Source organism: Amphibalanus amphitrite, unplaced genomic scaffold (genome assembly GCF_019059575.1).
Source record: "Amphibalanus amphitrite isolate SeventyFive unplaced genomic scaffold, NRLGWU_Aamphi_draft 000298F_arrow, whole genome shotgun sequence".
Lineage (NCBI taxonomy): Eukaryota > Metazoa > Arthropoda > Thecostraca > Balanomorpha > Balanidae > Amphibalanus > Amphibalanus amphitrite.
Genome location: NW_024881793.1, coordinates 188,079 through 205,442, shown reverse-complemented (window position 1 = coordinate 205,442; position 17,364 = coordinate 188,079). Strand labels below are relative to the sequence as shown.

Genomic DNA, 17,364 nt, shown 5'->3' with positions numbered 1-17,364 from the left:
GAAATAATAATGGGTAAAGCGGCTGGAAGAGCATAAGATGATTTTGACGTTTCATGCAATCCCGTTCGTTCACATTATTTCATAAAAATCGTTTCCTAATCGGGTAACATCAATCTGCTGACTGCTATCAATCTGTTATAGGTATGAAATATCAAAATAAGACAATTATGGCGGGATTTCGCATTAAAAGTATTGGCTACAATTTGTTTCAATTTTCCAATCCACGTATAATGTAAATGGCAAAAGCGTGAATACGACCAAAGGTCCCCAGACGCTCAAGCTCTGAATGAAGCGTCTGACCTTTTCATGTATAAAGCCCTTGGAACGAAAATGTGTCGAGTAGCTCAGTGTAAGCATCTGACTACGACTCAGTTGATGTTGGGCCGGGATGAGCTGCTCTGGCACACCTCCAAACTGCCAGACCTCCATTTAGCCATGGAGAGCCGACAATCTCCCCCACCTAGCAGTGCCTGAAGTCGCGCCCGCCGCCCAGTGTCTGCACTCGGAGTCCTCGCCCGCAGGGCCTGCTACTATCTAGTTTTTACGCCCGTCTTGGTTTTTATATCCTCATATTTTAAATTTTCCCAGTTTTTATGCATCAAATTCCAGTTCTAACCGATGGATTTAGTGTGCTGAGTTTGAACGGCCCATCCGATAGCGGAGCCCGCGCGCGAACGGCGAGACTTCGAGTTTTCTCAGGGAACACCTCCTCCAGTTTCCTCTCCCACCTGCATCTCGCCGTGCGGTGTCCGTGAACCCTCGACTCTCCGTCGAGGCCGTCTGCCCGTGGAAGTACCGACCCGTCGGCCGACCGGTGTGGGGTCGCTCGGGGGGCCGTCGCCAGCGGCGCTGCGGCGCGAGGGCACCAGGTGATCGGGGCCGGTCGGAGGCGTCAGTGGAGAGGTGGAACCGGAGCCGGACGGGGCGCAGCGACTGGCAGAGCGCGCGTGGCGTCATTAGCACCATGTCGGCTGCCGTCGTCAAACAGGTGAGCACCCTGCAGCCGAACGACGGCGGCGCTCGGACGCTCTCATCGTCTGTCTGTTTCTACGCCTTTGTCCACAAACTACTCTCGCTATACATATAGAGAGGGATATGTGCTTTCTTTAAACATGTCTAACTATATCAGTTATCCGTGTCGTTGTCTGTTTACCGCGTGGCTTCGAGTGCTCTCGGCTTCGAGAGTCGCTTTAGAACTCTTCGGTCAGGAAAATCTCGCGGATTTTGATGTCTCGATTATGAACACCATCCGTTTACCTGCCTCTTGCGACTTATGCGAATTGCGAACGCATACCTGCTACAGCCATAGAGATCTTATATACATGTATATAAGATCTCTATGGCTACAGCTACTGAAACCGTCTTATACGGTTACTACTTATCACTATTGTCGAAAATTACTGTTACGGTTATTATGTCGTAAATAATCACGTTTTGTCATATAATGGTACGATTATTAATGAGTTTATGCAATAATTCAAACATGTTTTTAATTCGGGCATTTCTGGTTAAAGCGGTTGGAAGTTTTTGACCATATGAGGGAGAACATGAGATATCCAAATAAAAGTTGTTCTACATACCTAATGGGGCAACATATCGTAATCGTACAGTGAGAGCTTCCGATGACAAAAAGAAGTTTCACTTTCGGAAAAGCATAGGTAGGCATTGATTGGAGCTCAGATATGAATTGTTGAAGCAGTGACATAAAAGGTACAGCCCACCGCTAAAGTAATGTAGGGTTTTACCAATCTCAGCGGTTGGCTTTGACTGGCGATTGTTTAATGCGGAGTGATCGAAAAGAAGATGTCAATAGCTAAAGTTGCAGCTGCAAGGGTGACGATACATATAAGATACATTCAAAGTTTCATTGTAGTCTGGCTAATCGTTCCTAAGCTTCAGAAGCAGAACATACCCATGACTGAAACCCCACATTACTTCTGCTGTGGACTGTACCTGCATTTACACGAGTTACTAGCTGTACCTACGTAATCCAGACTCCAGTGCGCTATCTTAGTGCATTGCTGCCTATCTGCATAACATCTTCGTGTTCCTCAAATCAAATGATAACGAACTGCAAGTTTTGGTTGTTGTGTCTAATTGCCGTGTCAGCTCTGAGTTCCGAGCCGTACGCGGTACGGCCTTACCTACATATTTTATGTAGCATTTATTCAAAGAGCCAGAGTTCATACAGGCTACAGCAAAATTAATCGACGCTCAATTGAAAGCGAAAGTGAACACATCTAAAGGTGACTGAGATGTATCGTATACCTATCCTAGCCTATATCTATGTTTTTATCGAACGTTTTTATTAAAAACGAGAAAGAGATATCTCATTCAAATTTTTCCGTATTTTTTCGACCTGCACGAGATGCGTGATCATATGAGATACACGATGCACAAGTGCGATTCATTAGATCATGACCGTGGAATGGTCTAGTGCCACTGTCAGCGTGGTGGGCGTATTGTATAAATGAACACGTTTTCCTCGTTCAAACTCAGAAGTAAAAGGTCATGCCGGTGGCCAAACGATCCTAACTTGAATTATGGGAGTGCTTCTCAGCTTATAATGATGCTAAAGGTACTGCTGTAACTTTAGTGTTAATGGTTCACGTGAGACCATTATCGAATGAAGAGAATTCGGATGAAAACAGTAGCAAATGTAGTATATGCATTATGTACGCGAGATCATATACCTTATACACGAATGACGGAGCGCTTGTCCTGTCGTTCGCATGATACTACCTTTTGCAATAAAGCCATGTGCAATAAAGTGTCGCAATGAGGCTACACAATGCATTGCACCTACAAGGACATAGGCACTTAGTTAGACCGGTCCGACACGTTAAAAACCAGTCTGAATCTCCGAATTACAAGGGAATATTTAAATCAAAGTAAAAGCGGCTTATCATGGGAAATTCAAATCGCGTGTGACGACTTACAACCGTACTGGGCCACTAAAAATGATCTTGTTTTGGAAACATATTTAAGCTTACATATGTAGACCCATAGGCTCGACATTGCATATTCAGAGATGATTAGCTATGAGTTCAGAGTTGATACCGTGTCTCTGTTGCCGGATAATCACACCAAATCACCATCCTCTTTAAAACATTCCAGCATGGGGTAACTTTTAACCCCGGATCACATGGGTATCCTCAAGGTATCAGCTCCAGGCCACATGAGTGCCTATCAGGTCACCTACATTCATTCATGTGGACCAAGTGTTGGGAGGGAGGCATCCCCACGCAGCGGCACCCTGTTGACCACCGCGTGTGGCCACGGCACGGCCGATTGCCTCACGCTCGTCAGCTGATCACGACTGGTGTGACGTCACCAGCCGTCACGCCCCGTCACTCGGTCACGGCTGGCCGTCACGGTCTCGCGTGACTGCCGTCACTTGCGGTGTGACGCGTTGAGTAACGAGAGGTGTAACGCGAGTGACGCCGGGCGCTGTTGTGTGACAGAGCCCGGTACCGTGATGCAAACCGCGCCCCGAGACGGGCCGTCAAACTGTAACGCTGGTAATTCTCATTGTGAACAGGTGATGCCGGGAAGATAAACGGGAATCCTTCAAAGCGGACCGGTCTTATTACGTTTAATAGCACATCAAAAGCCACATATGGGATCTTCTTATGCACATGTAAATTATGCATGCATGAGAAAACACAGAGAGAAAGAGACGTCATTCTAAACTTATATCACATTGAGTTTAGAGTCATAATTCATGAGTGTTCATTACTTAATGTTAACCCTCGCGGGCCCGGGGGGGCGTTTTTCGCCCCCCTGGCGAATATTTGCGATAACTCCCGAACGCTTAGGGATAGGAAGGCGGAACTTTCAGTACCTTTTCTCCCATCAATTTGACATCTTCTGTAGTAAAAAATTTGGACCTAGCCCCCTTGATGACGTCACAAGGTCCATTTTTCTAGACCCCTGCACGGCAAACTTCGGCGTCACAGACGCAAACTTCAAATAGCTGCTAAAAATAGAGTTTTAGAGATACAGACAAATTACGAGCACGGCTGTGTAGCGTTTGACCTAGAGAAAAATAGAAAAATAGTTTTGGTGACCTGAGGTCAGAGGTCAGGTCAACGACCCCGAAATGTGGTTTTAGTTTTTCGCAAATAACTTCGACAAAAATGGCCCTAGAGCTACGGCAGTGGTACCATCGCATTCGCCTTGTCAAGACGCGTCGAATGATATATATTTTGTTCGGAAAAGGTCAAGTTTCATGTTGACCTCATGTGACCTCGAATGACCTCTAGTTGACCTTGACACATGAAAGGTCGTTTATGATGGATTTGTACCCGCTGATCACGAATCTGGCATCTATTTTCCTCTAAGCCTTCATTTAGAGCTTCCTGATGGCAAAATTGTCTTATTTATTATTACTAACTTGAATCAGTGAAATAGCCTCTAACAGGGATACTCTTTTGTGACCTTGACCTTTGAGCAGCCTTGTATCGTAAGCTGAACCACAAATAGGGAACTGATAAGCCTCAAAACATTTCAAAACATCTTGGAAGTTAGCACGCAAGATGTGCAAAAAAGTGCCAAGTTTGAGGTCAATTTTGAGCGTGACCTTGACCTTGACCTTTGATTTGGAGCACATTTTCAGAATCATCAGATTCTCTTCTTTCGTTTGACACCCAATTTTGCCGGTTTGATGCAGCCTGCCGTCCTCTAGAAGGCTTACTTTGAGATCACTACACATGTGCCGGTTTTGGCCTTTGACCTTGACCTCTGACCTTGAAAATTGACCTGAGGTCAAAAATTTTAGGTGCATTAGAATCGTCTCGTAAGGACCTTTCGTTTGGTATCGCTTTTGTTTCCGTAGCTCCCTTATTTACGGAATTAGACAGGGGGGGGGGGGGGAAAAAACGCCCCCCCCCCCGGGCTGCGGTGGTTGGGATTACCCCCGGGCCCGGCCGGGTTAAATTATCTACCAAGTACCAAGGGCGTCTTTGATGTAAGGTAGACAGGCGTTTAGATCCGTCATCTAGCAGCACTTAAGTCACGGTCAGGATGTGACGTATGTAGATTCTCACTGCTTGCACGAATCTCGGGCACGGTTGGGGTTACGTCAACGTGTCTTTTCCCGGGGAGCGAGCCCTCATGGCGTGTGTTCCCACTTGAGTGACATAACCCACCACGGTTCGAAATCTCTGCAATCACCATGTGCTGCGCAAAACGAATCGCGGAGCAAATATTGTGCAGTGCTTTACTTTCACTTGTGGCGGTCTGGGAGGGGAGTGGGGAGCCACATCAAGCCCTCTTCCGCAAATATGTTGAGCGTTGAGATTGCTGCGTGACGTCAACAACAAGAGAGGTGTTGCAGAGATGAAAGGAGAAGAATACCGAACACGAATGCCAGTGTTAACATGGGCTTTAGCAGGGAAACCGTTTAGACTTTTTGTGGTGCATGGGCGGGCCAGCGGATTGATAAATAAGTACCGGTTTACAAATGCAAATGCAACATGCAATACCTACCTACATACCTATCTAGACTAGAATCGCAACAAAAGTGAATAAATGGCGATCATTTATCGATGCTATTTTTGTCACTATTTTTGTCGCAAGTGTTTTCGTTGATGATCCGGCGTGCACGAGTCGCGACATTACGGTGCCCCAGTGTCGGTCACAGGTCAGAGGTCATCAGATGTCGTCACGGGGATTGCAGGGGAGAGGTCAAAGGTGAAACGTCGGCTGGATGAGGTCGCACGCCTGTCACGTAGTTCGCACTTCGCCCTATTTTTTTTGCAAATGTTTTCTGTGCTTAGTCAATAGTCGAGCAATATATTGTTCGATTATATTCACTTGCTGGAGCACGCACTTGTATGTTAGACATAGTATAAATAAGTAGTTTGAGAAAAGCTGCTTTTAAATGGCCTCGTTAAATAAAATACCAAATGCGGGTGAATGGAACAATTATTGAAAGTTTAGACCACAGGCCATTTTCAAAATCGCCAGATAAAACTTTAGTAAGGGCTTCAGTAAGGGCTGAAAGACGTGGAGTGAAAGACGCTTTGGGAGGAGAGAAAGCATATAGGACGTAGGTATTGAGGAAGCTTATCACGGAGCAATTGGAGATGAGAGAGGTCATCCCGATATAGCGTAAGTGCCTATGGTACATACCAGGTACTGTTTGTATAGCATAGATATACGTATAGGTACCAACTGGGTTCACTTTCTTACCTATCTACCTCATATAGGTAGGTACCGGACTTTGTGGTGTCAGAATTACGTAACTACTAGAACTGGGCTAAGGAGGAGAGACCGCCGGATTATTCCAGTCCCCTAGGCGTGTTTAAGCTCTTATGAATAGATAATACCATACTAGTGGAAATGAGGAAAACGAAGCCTAAAGATTGCGAGTTAACGTTGGGTATCTACCTACCTTAAAAAAATACAGGCTCATTTAATGAAGCTACCTTTTTCCATAATTTGGGTATGTGCGAGACCGAGTACCTAAGCATTAGGTACCAAAATATCAAATAAGAAAAACAGACAACGGTCAACACTGCCTGGAGGAGAACGTAACCTAAATTCCCTTGAATAAACCCAAGATGATATTCTTGTCACCGATTGAAAACTAAAAATAAATCAAGAAACACTACATCTTGATTGTTGATTGGAACTCTTTGAGACTGGGTAGGAACACATAAATATTGCACAAATGAGCGACCACTCTTTCAGCCAGACTCAGGTTTTATGCCAGTTGGTATGAAACCTGAGTGTTGATTTTGAATTGATTTTTGGGCTCACTGAGCCCGAAATAAGCTCGACAAGATGCGGTACAATAAAAAACGCGAGCAAAAAATTGTTCATTTTATGTCCCGGCCGGTTAGTCTATCACATTGATGGTTAGCGCCACCGCTCGCAAGTTATCGTCAATGGTCAAACTTATATGCTTAGTAAATTGAGTCAGTAGGAAGCGTCTTACGCAATCTAACCAATAGGATCGCAATGATGGGCCCAGCTCACCGCTCCGTATACTGAGCTGGGGTAATCAATGCGAGCTCGGTGGACCCCACGAGTAAACAGCTTTTTCAAACGGATGTTTGTCCTCCCTATACCTGAAAGTGACTGAAAGACGTCCTTGAAATGGACTGATCGACAGACGATGGTACCTATTGTACTATGCATGTTTGCATTGTGCGCGCCACACAATGTGCTTTCCGGACACTGAGTCGTTGTCAACAGTCCGCAGATCGCCCTGATGCTGCAGTGCACATCAACGCCCAAGTGGGATAGTGTTTGTTGTTCTTGGCTTCGTTTTATTATGTCAAGCTATTCTGAGATGTCACCAGTCCCCGTCGCGTGAACGGTGAAACTAACTCGGATAACATATGCATTTTACGTACAAATATACTGCCGCTTTTCCAACTTTTACACTTGGTGACTTGCCTATGCATGTCGCGATATGAGCCTAATTTTGCATCCGCCTTTGTGTGGGTATTTACTTTGCGACACATTCTAATACATAGTGCACTCATTGAAAAAAGGCAAAACGGCAATGAATTCGCTGCCCATCCTCGCACTAAGCCGTCATGTGTCGCCGGATCGGGCGGCGGCAGGGGCTCGTAGTTCCCCTCCACACCCGGCGCGGTCGTCCGGTGAGCAGCCTTGGCCCCGACCCAGAGTAGCCGGCCGGCCCCCCACGAGGGTGGCAGCCCCTCCCACCGACTTTCTCCCACTGGTCACCGCCGCCACGCTGACTGGGCCCTGCGTCCACACCGCGGATACCCACGGGGATGCCCCAGGGTAGGGCTTCATTGCCGTGAGAGGTTAGCGCGCTGTGGTTGATTTATTGTCCCCATAACCCGGGCTCTTTAAAGTAAACGGTGGATTATATTTCGTCAGCTCTGGTGACGCCGCTTCATGTTATGGGAACTGATTGACGGTCAGTCCGAATGTTGTTGTCATTTAAATGGGTAAAGGCTACCTGGTAAAAGCATCTGAAACCGACGGTATTTGGTAAGAGTGGGAGCACTACTCGTAAGTTAATTATTATATTTTCTTGATAAGTTAACTCATCATCACTTAGGTATAGTGAATGCACAGTTCACTTGCAAACGGCGATTAATTTTGGCTGTCCGTATAATGGCTTAATAATCCCAAACCAGTTTGGTAATGCAATGACACTCCACTACCCATAGAGGAGTGTTTGCCCGGCCGACATGCCAGTCGGCTCCGTTAGTGCCCTGCAGCTCTCCCACTTCTCTGACTGGTTGGGAGGGTGCCCCGCTCGGCCTTGAGGTGGTGAGCTGCCTCCGTCACATGTCCCGAGTTACACAGTTCCCCCGCGCGATACCGTGACCTCTGACCTGGCGGCTCGTGACCCGCGACCCTGCGGTCCGGCACCACACCATCGGAGACACACGGAAGACAGGTCGAGGTGGGAAGAAGCCCGTTCGTTTCGCCCGAGCTTCCTCATTGCATCGACATGAACTGCTACGGTTGGTGGGTTCGATGCATGTGAGATTGTCGTGTCGAGTCGGTGATCTTGAACTGATTTAAACGTTCGATAAAACGATTCTTTAAGAGTCCTATTAGTAATTTATCCACATATTGTCTCATGTCTGGCGAAACCTGTGCAAGCATGGGCATTTTAGAACGATATGCCATGCCAGGTCAAGAAGGTGATAAATTGATTAGCCCGGAAGATATCGGAGATTGCCGATACAGTTCACACCGTCCGACGGCATTTCAAGGGTAAAACATGCATTAATTGATTACAAGGCCAACTCAACTCTGCTAAACGTCTTGTAACGCCTGTAGCGTGAGCTTCACTGCCGCATTTAACCTCGAATATGCGGGCGGGCGTATAAAGCACACGTGCAATGGACCAGTCGCTGATACGATTGAAGATGAATGAACAGGTATGTTCGATGGACGGGTCAGCAAGTAACGTGCTTAACCGACTTAACTCCTATAATAATTCATAACCCACTGCTATGAGAATATTAACGCTGCCCTTCGTGAACAAGATGTAACAATTAAACTTCATTTACACCAGTCCCTTTGTGCGACATGCAAAGCTTTGAATGTTTCGTAAGTTACTTCAAGGCTATAATGTGCATTGTTTGCGAGTCATTGTACAGCTCAGTGTAAGGTTCAGTGTTAATGGGTGCCGGAAGACGGATGAGGCATGTTTCATGTTGTAAACGAATTGGAGTAGGGGAAGTTGGGGCAATGCCGGAGTTGGGGCAAAGCCGAAATTCGAGATATTTCGAAAACCGTAAAACATGGATGCCACCTGTCAGTGATGCTCTGAAGCTTAAGTAACTACAATTATCGCATGTTTGTTACGAGTCGTCATTCGGAATACTTCGACTGTGAGGGCGCCAAGAGCGTTTTCAAGGTACGTTTCCCTTGTACTACATGCGCCTTTGAAGCTGCATTTTTTACTCATTATGCTACCGTTTGTCTGGCCAATTCGGTCAAGTAATCTTTAGCATGTCTTTGCATAAGTGTGCTGCCTATTTGAAATTTATACAGCACGTTGAAAAGTTATGGGCCTGCAAATGAAAGTATGGCTGGCTGGGGTAATGCCGAAAACGTGCGATTACGCACGTGTTAAAAGCACGCTACGTGGACTTTACTGCTGTAGAATAGCAACGCGTATTTTTAGTCACACAAATTACACTTTCAACCGACACAACGGCCTGTTACCTATAAGGAATGATTTACCTGGCATTTTCTTATTATATCACACAATTATAACTTCCAGTGTGCACCGCGTCCTCAAGCTCTTGAAACGTGTGTCAGCTTTGATGAATTCTGGATAAAGTTTGAGATAAAATGGCAAAACATCAATGTCGGCATTCCCCGTAGATCATTTCTCCCATTTTCGGCTTTCCCCGCAGTCCGGGGCAACGCCGAAAAAGTCACTTCTTTAATATTTTTAGTTTGTGCGCTTAACGGTATGCGAATTCATCAAATGCGCCTGGTATGTTTGAAAGGCAAAAGACTGGCCTCTCGAATGACGCCAACAAGAATAGCGTATGTTGTCTACCTTGCGTGCTACGGGCGTCAGAAAAAAAGTCTTCGGCGTTCCCCCAACTTCCCCTAATGCATGAATTTAACTTCCTTTCTAAACATCAGTCGCTGCAGTCAAGTCGTTACATCATTGATATAAAGCAGAATTTTTAAACGGACTCGGGACTTAATCGCTTCAACCTTAGAATAAGCAGACTTATTTCTAGTTACACCAAACATAGGTCCTACGGTACTGTGAAGCTATAGGCATTCATAATTTTATAGTGTTCTATGAGCCTCCCGGCGCCCACTTTTCGCAGGGCTTTACGCACCACCCCGTTTTGATCGGTTCCAGCCCGGTCAGCACTCCAGTCGCATTAGGTACCGCGCCGCCCCGCCCCGCCCCCGTCCCCCGGTCCCCCTGACTCCGGCCGGCCAGACTGCCTGGCGGGCCGGACCGAGCCGATTGTGAAACTGGGACCGGCGCCCCTATACGCTGACACGCGTGTCGTAATCGGTCGTAATGGCCAGTGGCTCCGGGCTCCATAGGCAGCAGTCCACACACGGGGGCGCTAGAACACGGCACCGGTGCGGTCAGTAGGCTGATGTAATGCGCCGGTCCAATGTGAATGACCCAGTCAGAGGTGGGGCCGGCGCGGAAATTCAGCCTCAGTTCTTATCGTAAAGGTCAATCACGGTGCTGGATCATTGGCGGATCTACATTCTACAAAGAAGTGAGAGGGAGAGACGGGAGTCCGCATTTAAGGCCAGGCAGGGCCTCTGCTTCTTCTTCCCCTTCTTCTTCTTCTTCTTCTTACTATTATTATTATTATAGTAATGGTCATAATAATTATAATAATAATAATAATAAGTTATTAGGATTATTATTATGATTATTATTGTTATTGTCATTAGGTATTGTTATCATTATCTCTTTATTGCTGTTATTTTTGTTCGTACGATATACGGTACGAGATCAGATAAATGATGCAATTCGCTAACGCATCGCAATGCAAGATAATAACATTTCGTCCACTTGAAACGATCAAGCTACATCAACCCGTAAGATCGATCTTTTGATGACTTGACCTTTCCATGCGCACTTCATTATCTACCTCGTGACCCAGCTCATTTCATTGACGCTCGAAACACGTTTGGATCCGACCACGATTTCCATTAGCGGTTAGCCGAGCCACGCGCGTGCGGGCCGGGCGGCTCCGATGTCAAGGTCATGATCCCGGCTGACGCATGGTGCCCCCGGGCAGACTGCGGTGGTCCCGTCAGCTGTCTGGGAGGGGAGGAGAGGGGAGGGGAGGGGCGGCGCCGCGCCCGCTGAGGGGTGCCTGGATTGAGTAAGATAACGGGCTGACGTAATACATAATGCAACAATGAATCGATAACCATTGTCCACGATTTTTTTTTTTTCAGACTGAACGAAGCCCGTCGTCTGGCTGGAACTTGGAAATTACATTATTTTGATTTTTTAGTGGTATTTTCGATGGGCGAAATTAATGTTATTGTTCTTCCTACATGTTCGTCTTTATGGTTGTTGAACTAGTGAGTACCTAGAATCTACATTATGTTGGATCAAGTACTTTTCGCTATTAAATATAAGACGAGACAACTTCTTACCTTAGCCCAGACATTCTCCTCGGGAAGCGACTTCACGACTCATCACTCCCATCCCGTGTGCTCATAAAACACGGCATCCATGTCCCACTTTTTGTGACCATACCACGCTGACCTTTCCCTGTCGACATGCTGTCACACACATCTGATGTGCTCCCGTTTCGTATCGGGCGCATCGGCACGTCACGGTCATTGTAACGATGGCTGGGCCATACCGTCCGTCTAGGTATTCCACCTGCCACATAGGCCGCCCGACGTGGCTTCAGGTTCGGCCTATCATATTGCGCAGTTGCTCCATCATTCACTGGGCCGACGGAAGACGGCATGACCCGTTCGCCGAACGGCGGGCGCTCCAACACATCGTCGCGTGCGCTCGTGCGAGTGAAATGTGACATAAATGGGTCACCTGGTCCATCACACGGCCACTAATGAGCGGGACAGGTGATCACTCGATAAAAACTTGACAGAGCCTCTGGAAAGGGTGATCACTGGCGGTGTGTGAAAGGGAACCAGTCAGAGCTTCGGACTTCGGTGAAACATAATTGAGTTGTGAGTTCATCGTAGAGGCGTCTAAAAAAGAAAAACGCTCCTTTACCTATGAACCTTGTTCCTGTACCTAATTTCCTCGTTATGGTCTCGTATGAAGCCTGTTCACCTTCATCTCTTGAAGTATAATCACAAGACATCTGAAATGTCAAGAAGATCAAGCATAAGAGTGGTCTTATAATCGGCACACAAGCTGTTACGGACACGAGCCCGATGTCTTGCTCCACTCCTCCATGTAGCGACACCGCCCGGCGTCTTTCTCAGTACCTACTTCTTTATTCTTATCCTCTGTGTCCTTGTCTGTGGCCACTCCCGTCCCGTCTGGCGTCTGTACGGGCGACAGAACCGGAGCACGACCACCCGACACACCTCTCCCGTTATGGATGGCCGCGTCTAGGGACCGGACCGGCGCGTCCGTCTCCAGCTGCGACCTCTGCGACACTTCCGCGGCGCGGAGCCGCGACCTCGCCGGCTCGCCGTGACTCCTGACCTCCGGCGGGGTGTGGTCGGCGGGCCCCTTGACGGTCATCGATGACAAATTGCAATAAAAACGGGCGTCACAACGGAATAGGAAAAGTGGCCGTCGCACTGGAGCTCTGATGGGATAACGTCCGGTCTTATACGGCGGCGGCAAGGCCGCGTCGGATGGAGGCCTCTCTGTGTATGTGCCTGGGGGGAGGGGAGGGTGGCAAGCTCAGTTTACACTGACACAGATACCACAGCGGGGAACTCCGGAGGAAGAAGGCATCTCGGACAGAAGGCCACGCCCAGTGGCACTACCGCACTGGAGCGCGGTTAATCACATGTGATTTACAATGTCCTTAGCCGGAGGAGAGATGCCTTTATGGTATGCTAGGACATTAATCTCAAGGTTTTTGTGAGCGATATGACGTTATCTCGTTACCGGAGGGCCAAATACCTAGATCAAAAGCGTTAAGAATATAATAGACAAAAATTTAGAGTCACCGTTTCGGTACGATCGTTTTACCGTCTCGTAACGTTATAATCACACAATAATCCAGCGCGTCAGCTTAGGCAGCGAACCTTCTCCTGAGCTCATCCCGTTGCCGAAATCCATCAATCATGCAATCGTGACCGATTAACTAGCAAGTATTAGCAAGATTAACTAGCTGATAAATCACCGCAAATAACCGCTGAGAGTGGGCAATAACCGCTGCTGCTGTCTGTCCTGTCATAATTGTACACAGACTTTTCATAGAGAAGTCTGTGAGTGATCCTATGAATTTTCAATCCAATCGGTTAACTCAGTTATGGACAACGTCTTTGATGTGCCCACAATCCACATGTTCATCTGCAGGGGCATGTAGGTATAGCCGGTACGTGAGGTACGTCCCATCTGACAGTTTGTAGTCGGATTAAGTTAGGTAGTTTCTATCGGACAACTGGCTGCTGCACTCAGGTGACATACTTTTCTTTCTGTCCGACAGCTGGCTGCGGCCCTCATCTGACACTATCCCATCTCTGTTCGACAGCTGGCTGCGGCCCTCATCTGACACGATCCCATCTCTGTCCGACAGCTGGCTGCGGCCCTCATCTGTGCGCAGACGTTCGTCATCCTGGGCGGCGCCGTCGGCTCCGGCAGCGTCCTGTTCGCCCAGGAGACGTCAGCCCTGGCGCACGATGAGCCCCCCGCCGCCGGCAGCAACGCCAGCAGGCTCTCCGTCACACAGATCACCTGGATCGTCTCCTCCTTCACCTTTGGCAACATCCCGGGCACGCTGGCATCCATCTGGCTCTCCCCGCGCGTGGGCGCTCCTCGACTTCTTCTGGCCGCGCTGCCGCTGGCCCTCACAGGCGCTGCCATGGTCGGACTGGGACCGACGTTCGCCTGGACGCTGGCCGGCCGCCTGCTCGTCGGACTCTATTTTGGCGTGGTGGAGGGCCCGGCGCGTGCCTATGTCGGAGAGGTGACTGGCCGGGAGGTGCGCGGACTGATCGGTAACATCCTCAACACAGTGACACCTGTCTGTATCGTGGTGGTGCTGGGGCTGGGATCGCGACTGCCCTGGCGCACGATCGAGTTTGCGCTGGAGACCACTGCAGCCGTGGTACAGGCGTGCGGTCTGCTGTTCCTGCCCCGCTCGCCCAAGTGGCTGCTGGCGCACGGTCACTCACGAGAGGAAGCTGAGGAGTCACTCCGCTTCTTCCACGGACCCGAGTTCGACATCAAGCAGGGCGTGCGGGACATCGAGGGCTCTCTGGCGCACGCGCATCAGCCGTCCTCCGGGGTTCTGCGCGGCCTGGGGCTGGTGTTTGGCCGCTGGGAGAACCTGCACCCGACGCTGCTGCTGCTGGTGCAGTTCTTCTGTATGGTGTTCTCTGGCGGTCTGGGCGTGGCTCAGTTCGCGCCGACCGTGTTCCAGCTGACCGGCCAGGACGTGAACCCGTTCTACAGCTCCGTGTACGTCACGGCCGCCATGTCGCTGGCGTTCCTGCTCTCCGGGCCACTGCTGGAGCGCTGCAGTCGCGTTCTGCTGCTCCAGGTGAGACCGGAAACCGACTCACGGTTATCAAGATTCACCCAGATTATATTGAGCTTTCAGCTCAATTATAGCTCATTTATAGCTCATCTTCATTTGTGCACGTTGTTATACCGTCCATCTGACCGTGTTAATGTTCTTACTTTATGACTAATGCAAACCGGAGAAATAACTGGGACGTTAATTTTTCATCGATGAAACCTAGCAATAGCTTTGTTTACAGTTACAAGAGCAATAATGCGGAATAATGCTAAAATGGAGCACGTGCACGACACGTGGTCAACGGTCGTGCACAGAGCATTCCTAAATCATTCCTGGTCCTCATGACTCATGCTGTCTTTTAGACTCGATCCCCCATCTGACCTTGCGTTTTGCATTGGCTCTCCTGGACCACCGACAAACCTTCTCTCCCCCTGACCGCACCCTCTCCCTCCCTGGTCCCGTTCACTGGGTCACCGTGACCGTCTCTGCCCACCATTTAATTACCTTCACCCAGTCACTACACTAGTGACAGTCCCCGATCCGCCCTCTGGCAGTTCCCAGCCCGTCCCATAACTTTGACCTTTGCCGGTAGCTCTCTCTCTCTCTCTCTCTCTCTCTCTCTCTCTCTCTCTCTCTCTCTCTCTCTCTCTCTCTCTCTCTCTCTCTCTCTCTCTCTCTCTCTCTCTCTCTCTCTCTCTCTCTCTCTCTCTCTCTCTCTCTCTCTCTCTCTCTCTCTCTCTCTCTCTCTCTCTCTCTCTCTCTCTCTCTCTCTCTCTCTCTCTCTCTCTCTCTCTCCCTCTCTCTCTCTCTCTCTCTGTCTCTGTCTCTGTCTCTGTCTCTGTCTCTGTCTCTGTCTCTGTCTCTGTCTCTGTCTCTGTCTCTGTCTCTGTCTCTGTCTCTGTCTCTGTCTCTGTCTCTCTCTCTCGCTCTCTCTCTCTCTCTCTCTCTCTCTCTCTCTCTCTCCCTCTCTCCGCCTCTTTCTCTGTGTGTGTATCTCTCTCTCCCCCTCTCTCTCTCTCTCCCTTCTACCTCTGACCGTCCCTCTTCACTCTCTGACCAGTTGACCCCCCATCTGACAGTCCCCTCCCGTCGCCAGGTCGCTGGCCTGCTCGGGTTGGCCGGATGTTCGGCAATCGGCGCCTACTTCTGGCAAGCTGCCGCTGACGGCAGCAGTGGCGGCCAACACGCCTGGCTGGTCCTCGCCGGTGCACTAGCCACCGTGCTCTCCTACGGCGCCGGCATCGCGCCCGTCTCCTTCACCTACCTGGTCGAGCTGCTGCCCAACAGTACGCGAGCCATCACCATCAATATGGTGCTCCTCTACTTCAGCCTGGTGCAGTTCTGTGCCGTCCACTTCTTCCCGGCGATGGAGCGGGGGCTGGGAAACCACGGCACCTTCTGGCTGTTTGCCGCAGTGAACGCGCTGCAGGTGTTGCTGGCCACGTTCGCTCTGCCTGAGACTCGTGGTCTGTCGCTGGAGGAGATCCAGCACAAGTTCTTCGCGGCGCGGCGGCGCTCGTCAGCCGGCGGACAGAAGGGCGAGCAGCCCATCGTCAACAGCTCCGAGGACGTGGAAAGGGGTCAAGTGAACGCCGCCGCCGAGCTGAGTGACGAGGACACAGCGAGGGAGGACGGTAGGAGGACTGAGAGCCAGAGGAGCGAGCCGGCGCCTCAGACGGCCGAGGAGCTGGAGAGGAGACGATCCTCCGGGTCGGTGCTCGACGCCGTCTACCCGGCCGGGTGTTTTGTGTGATCGGACCGACCGAGTTTTATTTATTTGTGAGTGTGTCGTGCCATTGGTGGAGAGGACCGATGGACCGACAGTCGTGAATATGGGATGTGAAGACGGGCGGGTGCAGTCGAGTGAAGACCCGCTGACGTGTCTGTCCCTATTGCCAGGGAGACGATCTCTGGATAGACAACTGTGATGGTGCCTGCTCGCCTATATTGTGCTCGTATTTACTATTTATTTCTAAGATAAGTTGCCGCTCTCAGAGCTGTGTTTCAAGTGATGTTATTGCTGCTTGCTGATAGTGCCTCCCTGACATATAGTAACTTGCTGCTGTTAGAATAAGTTCTTCTATAAGCTAGAAGATGCAGCTACTCTGCCACTGTCGCTGCTCAGTCAACCTATGTCTGCTTTATTTGTCATTTCTGTTCGCTTACTTAACTGTTTACTTCAAATCGCACAATTCATGGACATCGAGATACTCGGCAAAGTTTCTGTAACCTATATCACTGATATTCCAAAGTCGACTCAATCGTTTCGAATGAACCTGCAACAAAAGACAATCACTCTCATTACGTCTCCGGCTAACCAGCAGAGAAGACAGATTTGTGCGCGTAACGGCGTTCGTGTTGAGAATTGCGACCTAAAAGGTCTAATTGGAGTAATCGTTCCCAATTGTGAATTGCACCAGACCTAACCGCGGGATGGGTGAGAGATCCAATAACGCAGTCCATGTCATCTGCGATATATCCTTCGGAACCTGTGTGTAATGATTTGGATGGACAGGCGCAGAGGTGTGTTGTGGTCGGTTATTTATATGTATTTTTGTAAGATGCGTGTTGCCCGGAGTGGTTATCCCGGAGTCGCTATGTTCGCTATGCTCTATGCTGTCTTGCCATGCTCTATGCTATGGTCTGTGCTATAAATGTTCAGCCATGCTGGCGTAACTGTCAGCCAATAAAGGCATCACCCACGAAACACTGGCCGTATGGAGGC

The 17,364-nt window shown here is 49.3% G+C and overlaps 1 protein-coding gene across 1 annotated transcript; it reads left to right on the top strand.

The window, feature by feature from the left end:
* The first annotated feature begins 704 nt into the window (after window positions 1-704).
* On the top strand, window positions 705-17,346 carry LOC122387769 (facilitated trehalose transporter Tret1-2 homolog). Its single transcript, XM_043378218.1, has 3 exons — window positions 705-988; window positions 13,695-14,660; window positions 15,736-17,346. The coding sequence occupies exons 1-3, from the start codon at window positions 965-967 to the stop codon at window positions 16,390-16,392; spliced, it is 1,647 nt and encodes a 548-aa protein (XP_043234153.1). The 5' UTR covers window positions 705-964; the 3' UTR covers window positions 16,393-17,346.
* The last annotated feature ends 18 nt before the right edge of the window (window positions 17,347-17,364 follow it).